The sequence below is a fragment of the Panthera tigris genome, chromosome B1 (assembly GCF_018350195.1).
Source record: "Panthera tigris isolate Pti1 chromosome B1, P.tigris_Pti1_mat1.1, whole genome shotgun sequence".
Lineage (NCBI taxonomy): Eukaryota > Metazoa > Chordata > Mammalia > Carnivora > Felidae > Panthera > Panthera tigris.
The window spans coordinates 20,518,117-20,543,724 of record NC_056663.1 but is presented as its reverse complement, the minus strand read 5'-3'; the positions used below and the strand labels follow the sequence as shown (position 1 = coordinate 20,543,724).

At 35.6% G+C, this 25,608-nt stretch overlaps 1 protein-coding gene across 18 annotated transcripts in view; it reads left to right on the top strand.

The window, feature by feature from the left end:
• PCM1 (pericentriolar material 1) overlaps nt 1-25,608 on the top strand; it is an 81,894-nt gene that overhangs the window by 51,794 nt on the left and 4,492 nt on the right. For 11 of the 18 annotated variants that reach the window (XM_042983024.1, XM_042983026.1, XM_015545148.2 and 8 more), the window contains 16 exons: nt 1,296-1,460; nt 3,721-3,777; nt 6,826-6,998; nt 7,343-7,474; nt 11,480-11,600; nt 12,964-13,122; nt 13,379-13,512; nt 15,617-15,751; nt 16,754-16,951; nt 18,554-18,616; nt 18,839-18,974; nt 19,270-19,430; nt 22,170-22,245; nt 22,771-23,027; nt 24,649-24,741; nt 24,849-24,966. In XM_042983024.1, the coding sequence (XP_042838958.1) occupies nt 1,296-1,460; nt 3,721-3,777; nt 6,826-6,998; nt 7,343-7,474; nt 11,480-11,600; nt 12,964-13,122; nt 13,379-13,512; nt 15,617-15,751; nt 16,754-16,951; nt 18,554-18,616; nt 18,839-18,974; nt 19,270-19,430; nt 22,170-22,245; nt 22,771-23,027; nt 24,649-24,741; nt 24,849-24,966 (2,178 nt within the window). The remainder of the gene's footprint in view (nt 1-1,295; nt 1,461-3,720; nt 3,778-6,825; nt 6,999-7,342; nt 7,475-11,479; nt 11,601-12,963; nt 13,123-13,378; nt 13,513-15,616; nt 15,752-16,753; nt 16,952-18,553; nt 18,617-18,838; nt 18,975-19,269; nt 19,431-22,169; nt 22,246-22,770; nt 23,028-24,648; nt 24,742-24,848; nt 24,967-25,608) is intronic. The other 7 variants (XM_042983027.1, XM_015545150.2, XM_007098981.3 and 4 more) reach the window with 2 other exon arrangements.

The window sequence follows — 25,608 nt, the reverse complement described above, 5'->3', positions numbered from 1 at the left end:
GTATCAAAATTAGAAATTAAACAGGAGTTCCCTCTCCACCATCATAATTGTCTAGCATTGTTTGGAAAGCATTATCACAAAAAAATTAAATAATTAAATAAATAAATGGAAACATTTTATATTTTTCTGAGAGAGCCCAAGAGACACTGGAAAATAGCTACTAAAGTTAACAACATAAATTAGTAGAGTTGCTGGTTACAAAATAAGTGTGCAACTATTTTTAGCTGTTGTAGTAACAGAAGAATGGAAGTTGGGGGGAAATACTCTTCCCGTGGTAGTATCCAAATTGATAGGGGGGTAAATCCTTAGGGATAAGTTTAACAAGGAAAGTACTACATCTATAAAAATGTAAATATTTTTGAAGAACATGAAATAAGATGGAACAAACATAACTTTTTAGAAGAGAATGTGTAAAATTATTAAATATCAGTTCTCCTCAAGTTAAGAAATGCTTTTAATGTGATTCCATTTTGAATCCTCGTGGACTGTGGACTGTTTTTGAAATTAGAAAAAAAAATGTCAGCACTTGTATGGAAGGACAAATGTCTAACAATAGCCAAGAAAAGAAGAGAAGCTAGGTAGGACTTGCCTTACCAGATATTTAAGCATTCTGTAAAACTTCGGTGGCTAAAAGAATGAAAATGGCATTGGAATACGTATGCCATTTAAATAATGCTCAGAAGTAAAACTTAATAAATAGGGACATTTAATATATTGACCAAGCTTGCGTTTTACTTCATTGGGAAGAGGGTAGATATAGCCAAGTATCCATGTGGAACAAAATAAAGTTGAAGTCCTATCTTGTGCCATATAGCAAGGAAAATTTAGTAGGGTATATAGATAACCTATGGTGGGTAAGACCTTTTAAATCAAGTCCTGTTACACACAAGTTATAATAAGAAGGCACACATATTTGACAAGTGCCCATTATTCTTCTCTCTGTTACGGACATTTTATGTGGACTAGATAGGATTCTTTCTTGTATTTCCTAACACTGGAAAATTGTTAACTTGGAGTCTAGTAGGGAATTTGGGTCATACAAGGCCTGCCATATAGCTTGAGTTGGGATGTACTCATTAAATATCAAAGGACAATGAAGTTTTAGAATATATTATTGTTACCCATGCTTCCAAAGGTTATTGCAAGACATTGTTTTACTATTTTGTATGTCTATTTATACCAGGCCTTCATATATTCTAAATTGGGTTACGTGTACTATTTCACTGTGGAAATCAATTTCCCTTTCAGTTTGAGTTAGTTGCAACTGATAACAGTTGTCACTTTTTTTACTCAAGGGTATGAAAGTGCCAGTATGTCTAGCACATGTGAACCTTGCAAAAGTAGGAACAGACATTCAGCCCAGACTGAAGAGCCTGTTCAAGCAAAAGTATTCAGCAGAAAGAATCATGAGCAGCTGGAAAAAATAATAAAATATAGTAGGTCTACAGAAATATCTTCAGGTATGTTCTTTTTTGGTTTGCTTTAATCTAGGACTTCTTCATCTTAGAGTTGAAAAGTGGTCTGTTGGAATTTTCTATCATGTGGAAGGTTTTGTATAAGTAGAGTAGATATATTTTTGATATCAAGAGATGTAAACTGGAAATATTTTTATTGCGATACTAGCTTTCGACATTTTGATAAAATTCTAAACAAAAAGTATAGTTGACATTAATTTGGAACCGATTTGAAATTCTGAAAATCTTCTCTGAATAATAATTCGATATAAAATCATATCATTCCTTGCTTAAAATCTTTGGCTTTACCATACTTAATGGGAAAGTCCAAATGCTTTAATGTAACATCTGTCCAGCGGAGATTTGGCTCTTTCTTGCATCTCTAGACTCTTCCCTGCCCACCCTCTGCCTTGAACTTGTCTCTTCTTTCCAAGGCACTGACCTGAAGTTTGCCCATAGTTATCATGCCATTTCTCACCTCAGGAAGTGTCTTTTCTGCCTGAGTCCTTTTTGCTCTTTGTAAGCCTTTTTCTTTACTGGAGTCTTAAATAAAACGTTAATTCTGCATAATTTCCCTGAAATTGTATCCAGATCTAAGCTCAGATATGTTTCCCTTTCTCCTTTTTCGTTTCTGTTGTAGCCTGTGTAAATCTCTTCTGTTGCCTGTATCACATTTTATAGTAATTACCTGTTTAAGTGTCTGTCACCTTTTTGAGTCCCTTGGCAGCAGGTAATACCTTTCATATTTGTACCTTCAACGTTTCCATGATACTGGACACATGGTAGGCGCTTAGTGTTGATTGAATGAAGGGAGGAATGAATGAATGAATGGAGTTGTATGTGTTTGTCACTGTTTTACATTAAGTACTGGTACTTTCCCAATTTATAAAGAACAAGTACATCTCAAAGAAAAATGAAGAGGGAGGCAGTAAATATAGACTCTTCTCAGGTGTCAGTAGGACCCTTGGTGAAAAACTGGAGTAGCAGCTACCATTTGTATTATGCTCTACTATTTACAAATTAAATTACTCATCTCATTTGAGCCTCATAATGCTGTGAATTGGTTTTATTTCCATTTGCAGTTGAGGAAACATGGTCAGAGAGACCTGTCTTTTTCCCAGTGTCATAAAGAGCTGGTAACATAAACTGGTACGGTTTTTCTGGAAAGCTTCAAAAGTCATGCCCTTAACTCCGTAATTGTACTTATCTATGCTAAGGGGGAAAAAAAAAGTGAAAACAATACTGGTAGTTAGTGTTGTCTGAACAGTATGATTCCAACTATGTTTGTTGACAAAAATATCAATGAAAAAAGACTGGAAGAAAATCCATCAAAATGTTAATAGAGATTTTATCATTTTGAAACTTTTCTGTATTTTCTAAACTTTTCATAATGAGTATTTATTGCTTTTGTAATCAGAAAAGAAACACCACATTTGTTTGTGTTTTGAACTGACTGACTTCCTCAAGGTCCTGTTGCTAGGAGATTGCATAGTGGAAATTTCAGTCCTGGTCTTCTGCTAAGTCTAGGATCCTTTTGGCAAAACTATCAATTCTACTGACACGACCCCAGCATTTTACCAAAATTTTGTAACTTTTATCCCCTTTCACTGTCTTTATCAAATAGTGGTATCTTCAAAGAGTAAACGAGTGGAGGTTGGGGAAGGGCATTAAATTGAAAGACTTAATTGGATTATTAAGTTACCTAAATAATGGATATTTGGCCATAGTTCTTCAGACATTACTGTTAGAAAAATATAAGGATTGAATTTTGGTGCACTAAAAAATGCTTGAATTGTGTAAATATACACTGTGTGTATTTGCATATTCATGCTCTGAAAACACTTTGTTTTAGTCACTACCCTGAAATTCTTTATAGCATGTGCTAGTGCTTTTTGATACATGATTACTAGAGTGTAGCACATAGGACTGCTAGTATTTAATTGTCCCGTCCTCTCCCTAAGGAGTTGGGGGAGTTTGATCTTGATGTGTATGCTTCTGAGAGTGAATGGCAGAAGTGTATTATGATAGTCGTCATCAGTCACATTGTTTATATGTAAGTTTATAGCAAATCTTCTTGTATTTTCCCTAATAAGATTATTTTAAAACAAAGTAAAAACCTTATCTTGTGATAACATTTCAGTTCAGGCAAACAATTTTAAAGAAATTTGCTTTTTTTTTTTTTTTATTCACTTACTCATATTATAGACCCTGTCTTTACTATTCATACACATTTTATGTTCATCCTTATGTCTGCCCTTTCCTACAGCACATGCTAGGAGAGTGCTACAGCAGTCTAACAGAAATGCATGCAATGAAGCGCCAGGTAACAATCTGCTTAGTTTTGGTGTCCAGTTTGTGTTAATTTTTTTCCATTAGTCCTAAATATCCTTAGTTTTATTGCTCTGATTATTTTTAGATTTAGCTTAGTGTATGTATGTCATTTGCCTTGTAAAAGTGAAAGAGACTTCATAAAATTCTGAAGGCTTTCATTTATAATTCTTTACTTGGGTGATAAAATTAGCTGCCTTTCTGGTTTTCATTTTCATTTACTGTATAGAACATAGCCAACACATTCATAAGGGTAATAGAAAATCTTTTTATAATTTAGTGTTTTATTTGAAGTTGTTTATTTTGTATTTCTTAAGTGCTTAAAAGCATTAATATTTTTTGAAACAAGAATACCGTTATTTTTTCCTAGCTTTGATTTACAGTGTTTAAGTATTAGGTGTGACTTCTGCTGTACCTGCTTATTTTTCGTCACTAGTCAACATCTGTATTTAAAAAATGAGCCAATACACCATTAAACAAAAACAATGACATGCAAAGACCTTGATAAATAAAAAGGCATGGAAAATTACAGACATTCCAAAGTGCTGTTTTGATCTTTATCCTATATATTTTCTTTAAATATGGTTCTGTGTGATTTAGAATTATAAATATTCTTTAATGGTTCCCTACACTATACATAAGTGAAAAATAAAAGTCTGTTGTGAATAAAAGTCTGTTGTAGGAGAATCTAAAGAAAAAACAAGGATCTAGCACAGACTAAGCTTGACTTATATCTGTGATACTTCCTAAAGAACTATGAGAATAAGATGGAATCAGAGAAACTTGATTGAGATCAAGGATTTTCTAGCTTAAACAAATGCATTTTAGTTCAGGAGGAGAAACTGGCAAACACTTTCTACCTCTGTTGCAGGGCCAGAGTCGGGAGAGGGGGGTGGAGCATGTGTTCAGCATAATTCATTATTTGTGAATAATTTAATCTTTAGTGATATATAATTTAGAATGAAAATTTTATCACCTACAGAGGTATGACAGATGTCATTGAATATGCTTTGTTTTTATATCTTGAAATAATAAACATTTTCTGACTTAACTGGCCAACTGTAGTACATAAATTGGAAGTTTGTGTATTAAAATCTATTTTCTTATCTGGATTTTTCCTTTAGATATTTCTTACAGAGACTTAAAATAAATATCACATGTGGACATTTTATTTTTTTTAAATTTTTTTTTTTTCAACGTTTTTAATTTATTTTTGGGACAGAGAGAGACAGAGCATGAACGGGGGAGGGGCAGAGAGAGAGGGAGACACAGAATCGGAAACAGGCTCCAGGCTCCGAGCCATCAGCCCAGAGCCTGACGTGGGGCTCGAACTCACGGACCGCGAGATCGTGACCTGGCTGAAGTCGGACGCTTAACCGACTGCGCCACCCAGGCGCCCCACATGTGGACATTTTAAAACTAGTAAAAGAACATTGGTATTTTATTATTTTATTTTATTTTATTTTATTTTATTTTAATTTTATACTTAAAAATGTCTGAGGGATAGGGAAGTTGTGTATTCGTTATTATTATTTTATACTTGTAGAAATTGAGACCTGAAGATGTTAAGGTTTAAGACATAAGTTAGTAGGAGGTTTTCTCATTAGGCCTCATTTGCTTTGCATATTCTTATCTTCTCTTGCAAAAAGTGAATTAAATCTTTATGATCTTTGTGTATTTATTTAAAACCACAGTATATCAAAACACTCAACATTTTAAATTCTCTGTTTTAGAATCTTGTCACTGATATTTGTGGAACTTGACTATTTACCCATGTTTCTACTATTGCTCTAGAAAGGGTACTGAGTTTGATAGCTAGAAGAGCTAGAGACTTTTAAAAAAAAAATTTTTTTTTAATGTTTATTTATTTTTTGAGAGAGACAGGGACAGAATGCAAGTGGGTTGGGGCAGAGAGTGAGGGAGACACAGAATCCAAAGCAGGCTCCAGGCTCTGAGCTGTCAACACAGAGCCTGACGCGGGGCTCAAACCCACGAGCTGTGAGATCATGACCTGAGCCAAAGTCGGACACTCAACCCACTGAGCCACCAAGGCGCCCTGAGGCTTTTTTTTAATAGAGAACTGAAAATGGGAACAGTTTAAAAAAAATTTTTTTTTGTTTATTTATTTTGAGAGAGAAAGTGGGCAGGGGAGGGACAGTGAGAGAGGGAGAGGTGAATCCATGCCGACAGTGTGGAGCCTGACATGGGGCTCAAACTCCTGAACTGTGAGATCATGACCTGAGCAGAAACCAAAAGCTTAACTAGCTTGAGCCATCCAGGCACCAGAAGAACAGTTGTTAATTTGCACTCTTAAAAATAAAAGTATGACTGTATTCCTTTAAGGGCAATGATTCTGTGTTACCAACAAATACATATAGCAGAATTGTTGCTAAATAATAGAGTGATGCCTAGATTCTGTGTAACTGAAAACTTGAAATGGGTCATACCTGGTCCAGCTTAGGCTGAGTGTGTCAGTAAGACATTAGCAAAATTGATCTATATTGTGTTGCAGTTACAAATTCAATTTTCCATCAGTATAGAATGGTAGGTGAGATTTGAGAACTGATAGACCTAACTAGATAGACCTTAAAATAGTAGTTTTTATTGGCAGCATTTAGTTTATTCTAAACCATAACTAAATAAATTTCCTTTTCTGTAACGAAGTTCATATTAGCAAAAAAAAAAAAAAAAATTAATCTGCTGTTTATTTCATTCGAGTGCTGAAAGATTTCCATTGATTATTCCTATGAAATGTGTAAAATTATCCAGATCATTTTTTTGAGAAATAAGTACAGTCTGAATAATGCTAGGTAATACTATCCATACATTTAAGTATTTTTCTAATATATATCTTGATATTTTTGAGATTATCTTTATCTTGGTAGTTTTTAAGATTCTTTTTCTACTTTAAAAGCCCTGAAATAGAATTGAATATGTTCTGATTTTTAAGTAATTTAAACCTGAGAGTACTGATACAACCCAGTAGAAATGGTCAGGAATGTATTTCATCACTATTAACTTCCTGATCTTTTATATCTTCCAGAAACTGGGAGTGATTTTTCCATGTTTGAAGCTTTGCGGGATACCATTTATTCTGAAGTAGCTACATTAATTTCTCAAAATGAATCTCGTCCACATTTTCTTATTGAACTCTTCCATGAGCTTCAGCTACTTAATACAGACTATTTGAGACAGAGGGCTTTATATGCATTGCAGGTATGTGGTACCTAACATTCTTTTTCCTATCCTGTCTGGTACTGCTCTTCATGATTATATCTGGTTGCTTTCTTAGACTGAAGTACATCTTCTTCCATATGTATAATGATCCATTTTTCATGTGTTGTCTTACCATTTTATTTAAAGCTTCTTGCATAGCTTAAATAGCTTTTCTAAAAGTCGTTTTCTGAGCAATTTTTTAGTGTTTTGTCTTTAATGTTATTTCTTCCTCATAATTAACAGGTGAGGAGAATTGCATTTGTTATTCTATCTGCTTCTGCTTTTAAATTTGTGAAAAAAAATTAAATGTTTTACGTAAGTAACTATTTTATTTCCTTATTTAGGACATAGTATCCAGACATATTTCTGAGAACCATGAAAAAGAAGGGGAAAATGTAAAGTCAGTGAATTCTGGTACTTGGATAGCCTCAAACTCAGAACTTACCCCCAGTGAAAGCCTTGCTACCACTGATGATGTAAGCTGATCATGATTAATGTAGACATAATTTCAGTATGCAGTAAACAAAAGTTAAATAAGTTGTTACAAATTGTGCAGATACCTGATAATTGTGTCTTTAGCTTTCTTAAAAAGCTGAGTAAAACACATCATTTTGAGGTGAGGTATACAACTCAATTAAAATATGTCAGCAGTTAAATCCCCAAAATTATCTATAAATGATACGTTATAAGGTTTAAAATAGCTGTGTTTATATCTCTGGTGCCCAACATAGGAATTGATTGATAATAGATATTTAGTAAAGTGTCTTGTGTTTATTCAAGACATTCAGTAAACCAGACTGCAGTCAGATCACAGAGCCCTTAAATACATAAATACAAGATAAATCAGGTCTTTGGGTCAGAAGAGAGAAGCCTGGACAAAAAAAAGTTATCCAGGGAAAAAAGCTAATGTACTCAAGTTACTGAAGAAAATTTTGAATAAAGTAAAAGCAACTGGGAAAAGGAAAAGAGTGGTGAGGAAAATGGTGTATTTTCAGTAAATGGTGTTCTTCAAGTAGGCCCTACCTAGCATAGAAGTGATTGAATGAGTGAATGGCAAACCACTAGGATAGTGAGGAGATGATGTGTTAGGGGTTTGGAAATCATCTAAAAGGTTTGGACCCTGATGCTGTTATAAAAGGTAATATGTGGTCCTGGGATAGCAAATACATTTCTTTTTTCTGCCAGTTCTAGTATTTGGAAATTCACGGATAAGAGTGCCATAACTGAACAGCAAGTATCTGCTATAGAGAGTCAGAAGCAGTATTGCTGTGTTTCTGCCCATTGTTGATATTTTAACATTGTAAGTTCTTTTGAAAAGATAGTATTTTCTCAAAAGATTTCTTGTTTTTTCTTCACATGTACTAATTTCCTTATAACTTTTGAGGACATTTTCTGAATTTTTGCTCTTTAATTTACATTCATGTTTGAAACAGTACTTTCCCAAGTCATCTTTTCTGCTTAAAACCTTAGGCTCCAACTCCTATACCTCTCTGAACACAAACTTGTACATGGTTTTAATTCACTTAACAATGTCAAATACATAATGTAAGTAATTGTTACTTGGGATTGCTGTTATAACTACTTGGAAATCATGTACTCTTTTTTTGTGGAAAATGAAGAGTGGTCCAGCTGTATACAAAAGTAGGAGATATGCAGTTACATTAAAGTTTATTAGCTACTGAAATAACTTGCTGAGAGCATGAATGATGTCTCTGTCTCCTGTACCTCCCATTGCCTCCCTTTTTATCCAGATTTCTTATACATGGTATTACTTCGTTATTTTAAAATGTTTGAGCACATTGGTCTTTACCGTCAGTAGCAAGTTGAAAACTGAGCTACAATTTATGATAAAGTTAATTTAACCTGACAAGATTTTAAAGTTAAATAAAATTTAAAGATACCTGCTTCCTAAGTGTCTTAGTTCAGGCTGGTACAACAAAGTACTGTAGACTGGGTGGCTTAAACAATAGACATTTATTTCTCACATAAAATTTATTTATAAAAATAAATTCTGTAGCCTGGGAATTCCAAGATCATGGCGCCAGCAAATTTGGTACTCAGTGAGGGCCCTCTTCCTGGCTTGCAGATGACCACCTTTTCCACGTGTCCACATGTGGCTCCAATGGCTCTTGTACGGGCACTGATGCCACCATGGGGGCTTTGCCCTCATTGCTTCATCTGAGCCTTGATTACCTCCCAAAGGTCCACCTCCTAATACATTGAGAGTTAAGGCCTCAGCATATGGATTTGGGGGGTCGACGCAGAGATTCAACCCATAACCATATTGATTTGGCACAAAGAACTGTACTTAGTATTACTTTTAAATAACTAAATTGTTCTTTAATTTTTCATTCAAAACTTCATTTCATCATTAATGTTATTAACATCCACACTTTGTTAATGCTATTTAGTCAGTAGCAGCACAATATCCAGTGTTCCAGCCCACAGATGTAGAGCAGTGCTGTCCAGTGGAACTTGGTACAATGATGGAAATGTTTTATATGTGCATTGTTTAATATGGTAGCTATTAGCCACATGGGGCTATCGAGCACTTGAAATGTGGGTAACAGGACTGAGGAACTAAATTTTAATATAAATAGCCACATGGCTAGTGGTTTCCATATTGGACAGATATAGACTCTCATTCTCCAAGTTTCTAAGCCAAGGTCTTTTGAGCTTCATTTATGGAGCTTGTATAGACATATTTCAGAGTATGTAAGAGTTCTCATGCCCAGGAAAGAGAGAAGTAAAAGTAGGCATCTGGGAATTATAAGTCAAAAGAGAGTTGAAGAATTGAAGTTTAGGAAGAGGAAGAAACACTTTGTATCTTCTATTCCAGGTGCCATAAAATGGCAAAAGCACTTCTACCTTCCAATCTTAATTGAAGGAGCAACAAAATGACTCCATTTCCTGAATCATATTCTGTAATGCCTGAATTTCCTATAATCAGAGACAGGTTTCATTTCATAACTTAAGAGAAAAATTTTAAAGATTAATAGGAGAGAGAACACAATTGTGAAGTGGGTTTTAGAATGTGGGACTCTCCTTAATCACACTATACACAAAAATTATTTTGAAATTAAATCCTGAGAAGGCCAAAACTATAAGACTTCTAAAAGAAAATCTTCATGATTGAACATAAGCAAAGATTTCTTAGGGTGCACAAAGCATTAACTGTAAAGGAAAAATTTGATAAACATCATAAAAATAAAATCATTCTGCTTTTCAAAAGACACCATATATACAGGAGAAAATAATTTAAGTACATATATCTGACAATGACTATATAAATAATAAATCCGGACTCGATAAAGAACTTTTACAATTCCCTTGTAAAACCAACAGCTCGGTAAAATATGGGCAAGATTTGAACAGGCATTGCGTGAAGGAGGATCTATAAATGGCCAGTGTCCACGTTAAAACTACATGAGGTGTTACCTCACATGCACTAGAAAGGCTGAAATTAAAAAGGTTGACAATGAGAAGTGTTGGTGTGAATATAGAGCAGTTGGAACTTTCACACTGCTTATGGGATTGTAAAATTGTGCAAACACTTGGAAAGCAGTTTGGCGGTTTCTTATAAACCTAAACACAAACATGGCATGCAACCAGTTTTTCTTCTTAGGTATTCATCCAAGAGAAATGAAAACGTGTGTCCACAAAAATACTTGTATTCTTAGGGTGATAGCATCGTTAGTCACGATAGCCTCAAATGAACATCAACAGATAAATGGATATACAAAATATGGTATATCCTTATGCTGGAATACTGTTCAGCCATTAAGAAATAATGAACTTCTGAAACATATGACATCATGGATTAATTTCAGAAACATATGGAGCAAAAGAAAAGCCAGACACTGTAGAGTGTATATTGAATGGTTCCATTTATATGTCAAGTTCTAGAACAAGCAAAACTAATTTGGTGATAGAAATCATACCAGTGGAGTGTAGTGGAGACTGATTGCAGAGGGGACAAAGGAACTTTTTGAGCTGGTGGAAATGATCTTTATCTTTAGGGAAAGTGGTTACATAAGGTTATTTTTAGAACTCATCCAACTGTACACTTAACGAGTACATTGTTGTATGTAAATTATATTTCAATAAAGTGCGTTTAAAGTGAATGATGCTGTCATGTTTTTCTTCTGGTAAAACCATATATAGTAAAGTCCTAGGTATTGTTAGCGTTTAGAGATGGGAGAATTTCCCTGAGGGTGTAGAAATCATTTGAAGTGTTTAAATTTTCCAAGTTAAAGTTAGTAGCTGGCTCTGTGAATTTTTATCTACTCAAGGACATATGTTCTGCAAGGTTACTTAATATTTTAATGTTCTCTGTGTTCAACCTTTAATAACTTTAGTTATATCACAATTTTAAGTATATAGTTTTATGCCAACACTTAGTTTTTTTGTTAAATTTTGGATATCATATAAAAATTTTAAAGAAATATTAGTGATTTTTGTTTTTTTAAACTATAACTTAGGAAACTTTTGAGAAGAACTTTGAGAGAGAAACACATAAAATAAGTGAGCAAAATGATGCTGATAATGCTAGCGTCATGTCTGTATCTTCAAATTTTGAGCCATTTGCAACAGATGATCTAGGTAAGCAGAATTTTTTATAATCTTAGAACATGACTTTAATACAGTCTTTGAATTACACTAAGAACCAGAGTTCCAAAAAGGCAAGATGTGGTAGAAAGACCATGGTTAAAAGTTTGTCCATCAGTCTAAAGTCAAGAGTCTCCTGTTAATTCCTTAGCCTTTGGCAAATCATCTGATCATCTGACTGCATACCCTAAGGAAATGGGAGTCTTAACCTACCTAGCTATGTGGTCTTGTGAAAAATACAGACAACTTTCTAGCATGTGTAATAGGAGTTCAGGAAATGTTAATTTCCTTCCCTTCACGGAAACGTTATCCTTTAAGGTTTCCTAGTTAATAAATGGGAAAAATTGAGAGGTATCAGAGCCTCATCCGGTCACATTTTCAGTAAAAATGTTAACTTCATAATTTGAGATAAGAACTTTCTTAGCATGAATAGTCTTTAGTGAGAAACCCAGGTAACTCACAATGTGCATGACACATTGCATTTTTTTTTCATCATTAGTAAAGCAAGCATGGAAGGTTGTTGTAGAACTCAAAGGTAAGAAGAAAATCTGGAGTCTTAGACTTGGAAAGGAGACTAGAGAAAAGAAAAATGTATAGGTACCTGATTGTTTCCCTTTCAAGAGATAACAGAGATTCAGTCATTTCAGACCTCCAGGGCATTTAGCTGATAAAATAAGGTGCTATTATTCTAGTGTTTTTTTCACATGAAGAGAAAAGATTTAGGTGATTCCAAAGGTCTCCTACAAAGCAAAGGGCCAGACCTTGCCTTGTTTTATGGGCACCTTTTACCAAAGCAGTAAGTCTTCCTTGCCTTATTTTGACTATCAAGGACTCTAAGCCTAGCTCCCTTCTGAGTAAATACCTGTCAAGTCTGAACTGAACTCGTCCCAATATAGAAAAAAATCTCTGTGTGGCCAGGCTTTCCCCTTCAGGTCATTCCCCCTTTCTGAGTTACCAAGTGTTTTGTTTCATTTATTAATTTTTTTCTTACAGTCCTTCACCACTAGCTTTGTCTGAAGTAGACAAAGGAAAACTGGGAAATCTTTTTCTCAGGCCTTTTCCTGACCTTATTTGCTTGTGTTCAGTTGGATCATTTTCATCAGGATTTGAGTGATATTTGGGATGTATTTTCTTTGTACTGTTCACGTGAAGCAACATGATGTAGTGAAATCAGGATGGACTTCAGAGTCTAAGAGACTAACATGCCTTGTTACCCAGCTAGTGCAGTATCTAGAATTTGTTGAAGCTACGTTTCCTTACCTATGGTCAGACATTTGTTTTTTATTAATACTTTGTGAGGAATACATGACAAAGTTTGCTTTTATATTTTCTTGAAATATTTCTATTCCATATGCAGGTAACACTGTGATTCACTTAGATCAGGCATTAGCCAGAATGAGAGAATATGAGCGCATGAAGACAGAAGCCGAGAGGAGCACAAACGCAAGATGCACCTGCAGGATTGTTGAGGATGAGGACGGTGCTGCTGCCGTGGCTACCGTTCCTAACTTGGAAGGTGTGTTCGCGGTTGATTAGAAGTAAAAACCTATAGTTCATATGTACAGAAAAAACCGTATAGCCCCACCTGACGTATAATAGTAGTTTTATTACCACTCTCTTTTCATTAAGGGTGCTAAAACTACATAGATACTCCTTTGTGTTATTTTCCCATAAAATCATCAGACTTTAATATTTAGGATTCTGAATAAATGTATATGTATAATATCATAGGCTTTTTTTTGCTAATAAGTCATTTTCTTTTTAAAAAATAGATACTCCCATTGAAAATTGTAGTTCACAACAACCTGTAAGCGAAGTTTCTACTGTCCCATGTCCTAGAATTGATACTCAGCAGCTGGACCGGCAAATTAAAGCCATTATGAAAGAAGTCATTCCTTTTTTGAAGGTAAGCAGTAATTTCTTAAAGCAAGTACTTTCTGTTTTGTTTTTTAAATCTTAAAAAAGACTTTATTATAGTAAATTCAGAAAATACAGGTAGACCTAAGAAAGCTAAAAACATCAGTTTCATCAATCCTATAAATTTATCTCCCATTATTTATATATACTCACCTCTCCAAAAAGAATATTGATATTCCTATAAATTGTAAGAATATGTATATATTCTTGTCCTTCAGGTGAACTGACTTAAACTAAGTGATTATTTGCTTTCATCTGAAACAGAGATGAGTGTTGCCTTTTTTATTTTACGTTTTTGTTTTATCGTGAGTGACACAAAACATACTTTTAAACATGTCTTTCTTGATTAAATTAGGTATATTGGTAGTAATATTTAATATGTACAGTTATTTTCTAAGGGTTAAAAAGCCTGAATGATTTAGTTTTATGCTTAGGGAATGCAGGCATCTGCAGTCAGGAAATTTCATTGCTTTTACCATTTTGTTTGTGATTTAAGTGATACCCTTTCATAAATATTCACTTAATTTAGTGTTTCAAAACGTTTTTGAGGCCAACAAATCTTGACTTTTTTGGTAGGATTATAAGAACTTTGTTAATGTTAGTATTACACCCAGTCACCTAAGCTAGACTTCTTGACTCTATTAACCCTCTGTCACCAGCAAGTCCAAAACTGATTTTCCTTCCTTCTCTCCGGTAGCATAACCTTAATTCAGATGCTCGTGTTTTACCTAGACTGCCTGTCATAATAGGCAAGAAATGAATGTTTACTAAGCAGACTCCCCCCTCCCCAGCCTTTGAGAGATTTCATATAGGGACCTGGTATACTTTCCCAACTTCATCTCTCCCAATTCTCCATTTGGTACACTCACTTTAAATTGCTCAAAATTTCCTATTCCTGCTGTTGCTTTTTCATGCATCAGCCCTTTGTACAGGTTGTCACTATTAAAAATATAAAGCGCCTTCCCTCTTTTCTGCTTGGCTGAAATGTCTTTTTCAGAGATAATTGTTGTTTCTAATGCGCTTTTACAAATCCTTCTAGAACCTAGTGTGCTGCTTTTATGATATCTGTTTATCAGCCAGTAATAAGTGTCTCCTGTGAGCTGGCCATTGTGCTCAGTCATGAAAGAGAAACAGCCCCTACAGCTAAAAAGTATGATCTACTGGACAGTGCATAGCATGTAGTGATTGATCGTTCATGTATCTGACTTTTCTGGTATTTGATTCCTTGAAGACAAGGGACTGTTATCCCTTTTTTTTTTTTTTTTTTAAGTCACCTGCTCTCACAGTGAATTTTTCAAAAGTGGCCTTAAATCCTTCAGTTTAAGAAAGCTTAGAAATCATCTAGTTTAGCCACCTCACTTTACACACTTCTATAGAAAAACAAAAAACAAAAAAAACAAAGCCAGAACAGAAACTTAGCTGAGTAAAGGTTAGAAGACCTGCCTAAATGAGTTTAGTGGCAGAAGAGGGATTAGAACCTTGAGGTTACTTGGTGTGGATGTGATAGGGACTCACCTCCAAAAGTGAACCATGATTTGGATTATTAGGTGCTTGCACATGCTTCTCAAGGAAGATGAAGGAGAAGAAACTTGCCCAAAAGGGCTTGTTACAGAAGTTAGGACGCTGGTTCTCAACTGAGGTGATTTTGACCCTAAAAACATTTTGTAATGTCTACATACAGTATTAGTTCCCAGGACTTAGAAAGGTAAAGGTACTAGCCTCTAGTGGGTAGAGGCCAGAGTGCCACTAGACATCCTCCAGGGCACAGAGTGACCACAGTGCCGACACTGAGAAAGCTGAGTTAGAAAACTCGTGGAGCAAGTGGGTAGCAGGTGAGCTGTGAGGTAAGGTGTAAGAAAGGAAGTGATGAAAAATAGCCAGTTTCTTTTATTGGCTATTACCTGCTGTGGTTGGTTAAAATGTATAAACCCCTTAACATGTATAGTGTGGGAGTCTGGCTGTTCTATGAATGAGTATTTCAAAATGTGTACCTGAAAATTGAGAAGCATCTATGCAAGACAAAATCTCACATGAATTAGTATTTCTTAACCAGTAGGTAAGTTTATATCCTTACCAGCTTGGATTTTTCTCAGGAGCACATGGATGAAGTATGCTCTTCTCAACTTCTAACTTCAGTGAGACGCATGGTTTTGACCCTTACCCAGCAAAATGATGAGAGCAAAGAGTTTGTAAAGTTCTTTCATAAACAGCTTGGAAGTATATTACAGGTAAGAGTTGATACTTACATGACTTACAATCTATACCCTCTAGTTGAGACTTTTTTTTTTTTTTGGCCATTTTCTGGCAATATGCAGTTTATTCAAATAAATGTCCATTCCAGCAGCATCCATTGGGTGGGGATGATTGTATTAGGGAAAAAAATTGTGTTAGGGTGTGTGTCTTAATTTGATCCAATCATCTCTAAGGGAATTCTCTCTCTTCTCCCTCCCTCTGCCCCTTCCCGCTGTATCTATCCCCCCCCCCCAAATAAATGAATAAACTTAAAAAAGACTATAAAAAATTAATAAACTTAAAATTTTTTTTAATGTTTATTTTTGAGAGAGACAGACTTTGAGTGAGGGAGGGGTAGAGAGAGAGGGAGACAGAATCCGAAGCAGGCTCCAGGCTCTGCACTGTCGGCACAGAGCCCGATGCAGGGCTCTAACCCACGAACCGCGAGATCATGACCTAAGCCGAAGTCAGATCCTTAACTGACTGAGCCACCCAGGCCCTCCCAAAATAAGCAGACTTTGAAAAAAAGAATGCTGGCTCATATAAAAGGAGGAAACTTGGAAAATACTCTGATATTAACATTAGAAAGGGAAGACTGTGTGTTTTCCTCAGTGGGCACCTCAGCTTCTCACCGTGGTAAATAATGTACCCCTGATACCGTGTAGGAACATTTGGTGTTAGAGTTCCCTGTTTAACTCTAGTGGCCACCAGTTCTAAGTAGGGAGTAAATCTATGGATGACCTGATGTCCTTTTCCTTTCCTTCTATATACTCTTTAAGCAGAACTAGCACAATTCCTACTTAGATTAATATCACTAAAGAATATTACTGTTGTTTCCTAGTAATATTAGCCTTTAGTTTTAACTTTTTTCATACTAAAAAGTAACAGAATTGTTTTCCCCTGGGTATTATCATTTAAACTTGTTAATCCTCTGTGTTGCTCTACCCACAATTGAAGTTTACTGTAATCTTAAAGTTACTTGGTTTATCTTTGAATAGGATTCACTGGCAAAATTTGCTGGCAGAAAACTCAAAGACTGTGGAGAAGATCTTCTTGTAGAAATATCTGAAGTGTTGTTTAATGAATTGGCTTTCTTTAAGCTCATGCAAGATTTGGATAATAATAGTATAACTGTTAAACAGAGATGCAAAAGGAAAATAGAAGCAGCCGGAGTGATACAGTCTTATGCCAAAGAGGTAAATGATATTCACTTTGATTTAGCTTTAGGAGTAGTTATAATTAGCATATAAATATAGTTCTTGATCATTATTATCTGAAATCACACTTGACCTCAGGAAACATATTTTCGAAGTAATAGCAGTTAATCAGATTACACAAATCAGTACATATGGTAGCCACATACTGAATCTCAGTGTAATAGCAGTGGCTAAAAGATCAGGAATACAGACAGAAATTGGTGACAGGAATTGTCATATATATTACTCACATGATTGTCAGTTGCTGAAGAGAGGGGGACTGGGATCCGGGCCTCAACCAGCCAACTGCCTGCTGTAGCAGTTGCCCACCCCAGTAGATGTCCCAGGAATATTGATCACCCCAACCAACACACATGTCTTGTTTACAAGTTAGGACTTTGGTTGCACATCTCTGTAGCTTCTTATGCCCTATTAAATTTGCCTTGATCACATATGAAACTGGATGTTTTTTTTCCCGTCAACTGGAGGCATACCAAGACCTCATACCTCCTCTTGGCTCTCTAAGCACCAGAGGGAAAGCAGGTCAGGACCCAAAACAGAAAGAGGTAACCCTTCTCCCTGCAGTGTAAAGTAGATAAAGTCAAGTCATCTATTTCACACTTTTCATAATATTTTCAATCTAGACATAGATCAGTTTCAGATCATTTCAGCCACTGATTGCTAAGAGCTTGAAGAAAATAAAACAGGAAAAAAACCCGTAAGAAATGGTTGGAAGGGCTGCTTTAAGATAGGCAGTCTCTTGAGGCTGTTTGAATGGGTGTATGAACTAAGGCATGAAAGACCAGGAGTTTATAATGAAGATGAAAGGAAAGAAGAGCATTGCAGGTAGAGAGAACTGTGAGTTTAGAGGCTGAGGCAGGATTGAGCAGTTTGGAGAACAGGAAAAAGGTTAGGGTGGCAGGAACCCATTAAATGAAGTGAGAGTGTAGATGAAGTCACCTAGGTAGGTAAGGCCAAACTGGTAAGGACCTTCTCTTTTATTTTATTCTAAGCATGATGGAAACCCATGGGAAATTTTCACATAGAGGAGTGACATAATCTCTTGTGCAATTCAAAAGGTTTGTCTAGATACCACATTGTATAGGAATTGTAAGAGAGAAGAGACAGAAGCAGGGAGACTGTTGTAAGGTCACGATAGTAGTCCAGGTAAGAAATGATGTGACTTAGCTCTGAGTGTGCACCAACAGATCCATTTTGACGATTGAGTCCGTGAGGAGTTTTAATGGTGTAGGTATGGATAATAAAAGTACAGCACAGGCTGGTTTCTGTTGTCTGACTTGTTGAAGGCCCATTTACGGAGACTGGAAAGACTGGGAGGCTTCAGTTTGGGGAGTGAGTCAAGGTTTTGTTTTAGAATTAGTAAATTTGAGATGCTGTTATATATCCAGGGAGTTGTCAGGTGGGCAGTGTTGGTTTTGTTTTGCTAATTTAAAAGATTTCAGTGAAAGAGTTGAATTTACATTTCTAAGATAGCGTTCAGTGCTTTGGATTATTTATCAAAAACTGCAGATTTGTGAAAGTTACTAAATACAAGTATAATGCGGAAAGGTTGCCCCTCATTTCTGTTTAACTTGCTTATAGGCCAAAAGGATTCTTGAAGGAGATCATGGCTCACCTGCTGGAGAAATTGATGATGAAGACAAAGTATGTGCTAATTAATTTGTGCCTAAAGACAGTGCTTTTGAAAGAGAAAATTAAATAACTTTTAACAGCTTTTTAACGTTTGAGATTCTGACAAAACTTCAGTTTCTTTTAAAAACAATTACTTTTTGTATTTTTTATTAGATAATGACTAATTTTTTTTGGCAGACTTACTGTATGCGTTTTTAAAATGTATTTTAAGGAATTATGTTTATTTGTGACTAGGACAAGGATGAGACCGAAACAGTTAAGCAGACTCAAACATCTGAGATGTATGATGGTGACGGTCCCAAAAACGTGAGATCTGATGTTTCTGAACAAGAGGAAGATGAAGAAAGTGAAGAATGTCCGGTGTCTATTAGTAAGTGGAAAGGCTCGTACTAGGTGTATATGCAAGTTCTTTATAGGTCATTTATTCACACAGTTGGGGGGAGTGTAGTGATTACAGAGGTAGGTGTCAGCCACTCTGGATTTTTTGGTGTGGCCCTGCCTAATTACTTCCCCTTTCTGTGCCACAGTATTCTAGTGCTTACGGTTTGGAAGGTTTCAGATACTAGTTGTAAAGGACTTGTGCGGTGCAGGAATGCAATATGTGGTAGCTGACACTACGATTTAGTGATGGAAATTTACTAGAAACTGTGTGTTAATCAACTTAGACTTATCCAAAGCTGAAACTCAGGCTTTGACGAATTACGGAAGTGGAGAAGATGAGAATGAAGATGAAGAGATAGAAGAATTTGAGGAGGGACCTGTAGATGTTCAGACTTCACTTCAGGCCAACACTGAAACTGCGGAAGAAACTGAACACGACGATCAGGTATTCTGGTTGGGACTAACACACCTTCCCCGAGTCATCTTCAAGTACTGAAGGCAGCTCCTTTTTAAAGGTGTCAAAATTTACAGCTTCCCTATTCTCACTCTCATGAGTAAACAGACCTCTTTACTATCCTTATTGAAATCCAAATGAAACACTAGTTTAATTTTGTATTTAGCAATGTTTACTTTTAAAGCACTTTAGTCTTTTTTTTTTTTTGTAAAAGGTCATAAAAACTGAGATTACTGCAGAAGAGCTGGATTTTTCATTTATCTTTATGTATTTCCTAGTCATACATGGAAATCGTATGTGACAAAATAAAATCATTCCATTTCTTGCCTCCACCTCATCCTGTTCCACAGGGAGTATTTTGTATGATTTCTTTGGCTCTTTAACTCTATTTCTGAATAATGTGTTTGTATTTATTTATTTATGTATTAGACATTCTCTGTTGACTTCCTGTTATAGCAGGTGAAGCCTTTTAGGTCACTTAATGATTCCTCGTGTAATTATATTAATACCGTCCTCCTTGTTTAATTGTGTCTTTAGCTTACATCTGCATTTACCCGTAGATGTAACCAAACTGCATAAATATTACTGCTGAACTAAGCAAATACTGTTTATTGCTTAGTCTTGTACATTTTTTTCACCTGAAATTAATACTTGTCTCAATTTTTTTTTTTTGACCTAATTTCCTTTGACCACATACCCGAGTCTTTGCTCTGCCCACCAATAGCTGTATACACTTCTCAGTACAATTTTCTACATGAATCAGTCTGTCAGTTTTGTTCTTCCTGCTCCATCTTGGGTTGGCTCTTCATTAGACATGCTCACTAGCTAGGAGCCTGGGGATTCCCTTTGTCATTCTTTATTACATCTGTTTTGAGAATTCAGTCTTATCATTTCACCTCATTTTGGTGGAGCACATTTCACGTATCTCTCAGAGAAAGTGCATAAAAGATAAATATTTTGAGGCTGTATTTAGATGTCTAAGAAAATCTTAAATTCCTCCATGTTAAAAATCATTGCCCTCAGATCTTTGAGAGACAACTGCTCTGTCTTCCAACGTCTTCCAGTTTTCATTGCTGCTGTTGAGAAGGCGAGTGCCTTTTTTAGTTGTGATTCTTTGTATCTTTTCCTTCCTACACTGGAGCTTCCCCTGGACTTGTGTTGAAGTTTTACAGTGATGCACATTGTTGTGGGTCTTTTTTTAGTCACTAAACTGGGTACTCAGGGGGTCTGTGAGCAATCATTATCATGTCCTTCATTTTGGTAAATTTTCTTTTTCTGTATTTCTTCCCCACCATTTTCTCTCTTCATTCCTCCTAGAATTAATATTGTCAGACATTATTGGCCCTCATGGTTTAATTTTTTTTTTTAATGTTTTATTTATTTTTGAAAGAGAGAGAGAGAGACAGAGTGACAGATTGTGAGCAGGGAAGGGGCAGAGAGAGAGGGAGACACAGAATCTGAAGCAGGCTCTAGGCTCCGAGCTGTCAGTACAGAGCCCGATGCGGGGCTCAAACTCAGGAACTGTAAGATCATGACCTGAGCTGAAGTCAGATGCTCAACTGACTGAGCCACCCAGGTGCCCCTGGTTTAATTTTCCAATTTCTAATCTCCTCTCTTCATTATAGTGTCCCTTTACTCTGTTTTACTTTCTGGGAGGTTTTTTGACCTTAATACTTATGTGAATGTCATATTTTTAATTTCTATATACTTTTATTTTCTGATTACTTTTTTATAGCATGCTGCTACTTTAAGGAAGCACTGTCTTCTCTTACTCACCTGCAGGCTTTCTTCAAATGCCTGTGGTACCTTTAGTGTTTATATTAAAAAATGACTCAGCATAAAGCAGATTGGGGTTGTTCTGGGCTTCACGGGAGGGCATTTAGGTAGATGGTTAGCTTTTTGATAGAAAATCCCAAATGTTAGTACCTATTGGTATTTTCTTTGGGGTGTTTTAGTTTCTCCCCAGAAGGGTCATCCGTTGTCCTCCTGCCAGAGAGGAGGTAGATACACCCCCTTGACAGCCTGCTCTTCTGGAGCTTGATGTGGAAATGACGCCCAGTGTCCCATCACTGCACAGACTTCTGAATGCTTCTGTTTTCAGTGTGACATTTTATCCTGTCCTCATTTGTGCTTTCTGCACCCCACCCTGGCAGCCCCGGGTCTGAGGCTAATTCCCTTTACCCAAAATATAATCTCCCATTTTCTATTTGAGTTTGGGGAGGGAACCTGGTGTTTGCGTCTTCTTTAAACGGTTTCAAAGAACCACCAGCACCCCCCCTTTTCACCCACAATGTATTCCTTCCTTCCTAGAATCTGGTACTTCCAAGCATGCGGTGAATGTTACTGTTCTCTCTTCTTGCTGAAGGCACTTTGCTTCATCTTTCTCCCTCCTGCTCACTTCCTCTTCCATTCACTGAACATCTACATACAAGCAGATGTCTTTTAGTGTCATTCATGATCCAGTCTGATTTGAAAAATAAATAAATAGTAGAATCCATAACACTCTAGTTCTCTATTATTTTGAGGTTAAGAAGAAAGGGAAGCCTTTTTACTTAGCCATCTTAACAGTGGCAACTATGCCTCCTTCTTGAAACGCTTTCAGAAGATATTTTTAAATACCCTTGTATGAAGGTCTCAAGTTGGACAAAAACCTTACAGTAGTAACCCATCTCCTATATAGTGGCCATATATTTCAGGCCCTGCTATTAAGACATCACTTTTTCCTTCTAGGTACTACAACATGACTTTGAAAAATCAGGAGAAAGCAAAAATGTCCCATCAGAACAAGAACCCACTACTAGTAAAGGCAAGAAATCTAAAGTGTTCAATTTTAAGATTATCTAAAGTGCCCTTTATGTGCTTAAAACTAAAACAAAAAACAAAAAAACCCAACTAAATTCTTATCTAACGTAACTTGGAGTATGTCTTTTTTCCTTCCCCTAAATCCTTTGTAGAAAACATGAGGGCTTTGTTTCGGCAAACACTTGTTAAATAAGAGTTGACAAATAGACAGAAAAAAGTCTCTAAAGAAGACATCTTTAGCTACAAGTGTGGGGGATTTTTTAGAATGCCCATTCCTGGATATTATTCATGAATATATCCTACTTCATTAGAAATTGGGTGGATTTCAGAAATCTAATTTTTAAAACATCCCCAGATGAATCTGATGAACTAATTTTAGGAACCATTGATAAGGAAAATTTGTAGCTGCCTCTTCTTTTGGGTTTTAAATATCTTGATTACTCATTCATATATACTGCCTATTTGGTATAATAGTAAAATTTAATAGCTCTTTCATTACATTAATGTTAAGACTTTCTTTTGATGCCAGATGACCAAGATAGCACTCCTGTGAAACCCTGTTACCTCAACATCTTGGAAAATGAGCAACCTTTAAATAGCGCCATCCAAAAGGACTCTCTTACTACCACTGATTCATCTAAACAGCCTAACCCTTTGCCTTTACCTTTAACTGAAATTGAAACCTTGGTGCCTGCAGTCAAAGAAGTTAAATCTGCCCAGGAAACCCCTGAAAGCTCTTTGGCCGGAAGTCCTGACACTGAATCTCCAGTGTTAGTGAATGACTATGTACGTATCATTTACATTTCATTTCTGTGTGTATTTCTCCATTTCCAAGTTAACATTTACAGTCTGTACGCAGAACTTTCCTTTGTGTTTAGGCTTAGTAACTGCCAAGATGGTTTTCGTATTCAAACTGATTTTAAACTTGAACAGAAGGGTGATAGTAAATTAAGATGATTGTCTCAAAACCTAAAAGCTCTTCTTTTTTATAATTTTGAGCTTTAGGTGGCAGTCTTCAGAGTTCATTCCAAGTTTAGATTTGGACAGATGATACGCGGGTCACCGTTAATCTCTCACAGTATCCATGTCTAACATCTTAATTATTTTAGAGCATTTCATAAATCCTTGATAAACCTGAAAGTTCACAGTTTGACAGCAGTAGACTCCTTATCTCTATACAGTAAATGACAGAAAAATATGGTAGCAAATCTATACTTAGGGTGTAAGTTGAGTTTTTACCGTGGACATTTTTGTTTCAATTTAATTTTTATAGTAAGTAGGTTATTTTTTGGATCTCAGATTGTGTTTTATAAACTTGTCAGCAAAAATTAAGGGATTTATAACAATGTACTTTTAGGCCTTAGGAACGTATTTCACTTTTTTTAACATCAACTTTCTTCTTACAGATGTATTTACAATTATGATTTGATAATTTCTCAGCTTATAATATTCCCGAAACATTAGTAGAGTTTCTTAACTGTCTTGATTGCTTTACCACCATAAAATTTACATCATAAAATTATTTTAAACTCTGAAAGTTACCTGTTAGACTTATTCTTACTCTAATTTGATGAGTGCATAGAGTTGCTATAGGAGGCAGTCAATTGAAATTAAGTTAATGTTTGATTATAGAGGGGACTTGAATTTGAAATTTAGGCCAGGGCCACTACTGAAGGTTCTTGTGCAAGAAAGTCAAATGGCCAAAGTCATGCTTTTTGAAGATGAATCTGATGACTGTATAAGATTTGTTGTCAAGGAGGTGATGTTAGGAAGCTCCCTTACCATGCATAGAGACACCAAGTTCGAGATGAATGAGGGAGAGATGGGTGAGAAATGTTGAAGAAGAAAAATTTAAGGTTTCCACTTGGGTAATAGGTACAGTGATATTGTTAAAAATCAGAAAGGGAAACTAGGGGAATAAAAGATTTCAGGTTTCAAAGAAACACTGAAGAGATCACAGAAGGGAGTTATTAGATTCATACCTCATGTTTCTCAGCTTCCACAGAGCTGCTATTGAAAGCCTATAAATGTTTACTGATAGTCTGCTAGATCCAGTTCTGATGCGTTCCATAATCGTATCAAGAAACCACAGTTTTTCTTCTGATTATTTTAGCCTTCGGTGTAACTGCTATTTTTTCTTTGAACCTATATAAACTGGCTCTTTGTTTTATCAAATGGAGACAGATGTGCTCGGTAGTATGTCCACAGCTGCAAGTGCATGGCCCTTCCTGTGCACGCCAGCTTTGTTTTTTCATGGAGTTGAACGCAGGACAAAAACAAACAGGATGGAATTACTGATGTGTACTTATGTCTAAGAATCCACTTTATCTCTTGGCATGGATGACTTTAAAGGCTTAGATCCAGAGATAGAGTGGATTGCCTTCATTAAATATAATTTATCTTACAGGAAGCAGAGTCTGGTAACATAAGTCAAAAATCTGATGAAGAAGACTTCGTGAAAGTTGAAGATTTACCACTTAAACTGACAATATATTCAGAGGTATTTTGCTTTCGTTAATTAATTAAACTTGTCTTCATATAACAAATACTACTACTGAGATGAAAACTGATTTTGAGGTGTTTTTGTTTTTTGTTTTCATTCCAAAGGCAGACCTAAGGAAGAAAATGGTAGAGGAAGAACAGAAAAACCATTTATCTGGTGAAATATTATGTGAAATGCAGACTGAAGAATTAGCTGGGAATTCTCAGACACTAAAAGAACCTGGTAAGAGTTGCCAATTTCAACGAAATCATATTGAAAAATTAGTGATTCTTGATACCATCATTTTGTTTTTCACATCCATTCATAGTACTTGGAAGATTTAAGCCAAATATTGGAAGGAAGCATAATTCTGTAAAAAGTCTAGTCCACTGCCGAATTTAGAAATTAGGTATAAAATGGTATTATCAGATAATTTTCTATTTTTAAAATCTTGAATTTTAGCAAGGTAATGGATGCATGTTGTTTAAGAAGGAAAGGTACAAAAGACTTAAGGATAATTGGAGGAGCCCATTTGTTTTAATTACTGGTTTTTAGTTCTTTTGGATGAGACACTGTTTATCTTTAAATAATATCGTTTTAATTTTTCTTAATTTAAAAAATTCAGACATCTCTTATCTTCCCTATCAAAAGTGAGTATTTGGACCTACCTCTCCTTTCACGATTATTATTTTTGGTTTTTCTGTTTGAGGATACCTTTGTTATTTTAAGTATATGTGGTTGGTTGCTCGTTCTATCAGCTTTGGTCATTACTCAGCCACTGCCTCCTTTTCCTCCTGCTTTCTCTATTCAGTTTTACTCTTCTTCTTACATTAAGGTTATAAAAGCAAACACACATTTTATTTTTATAACTATAGTAGTTAAAAC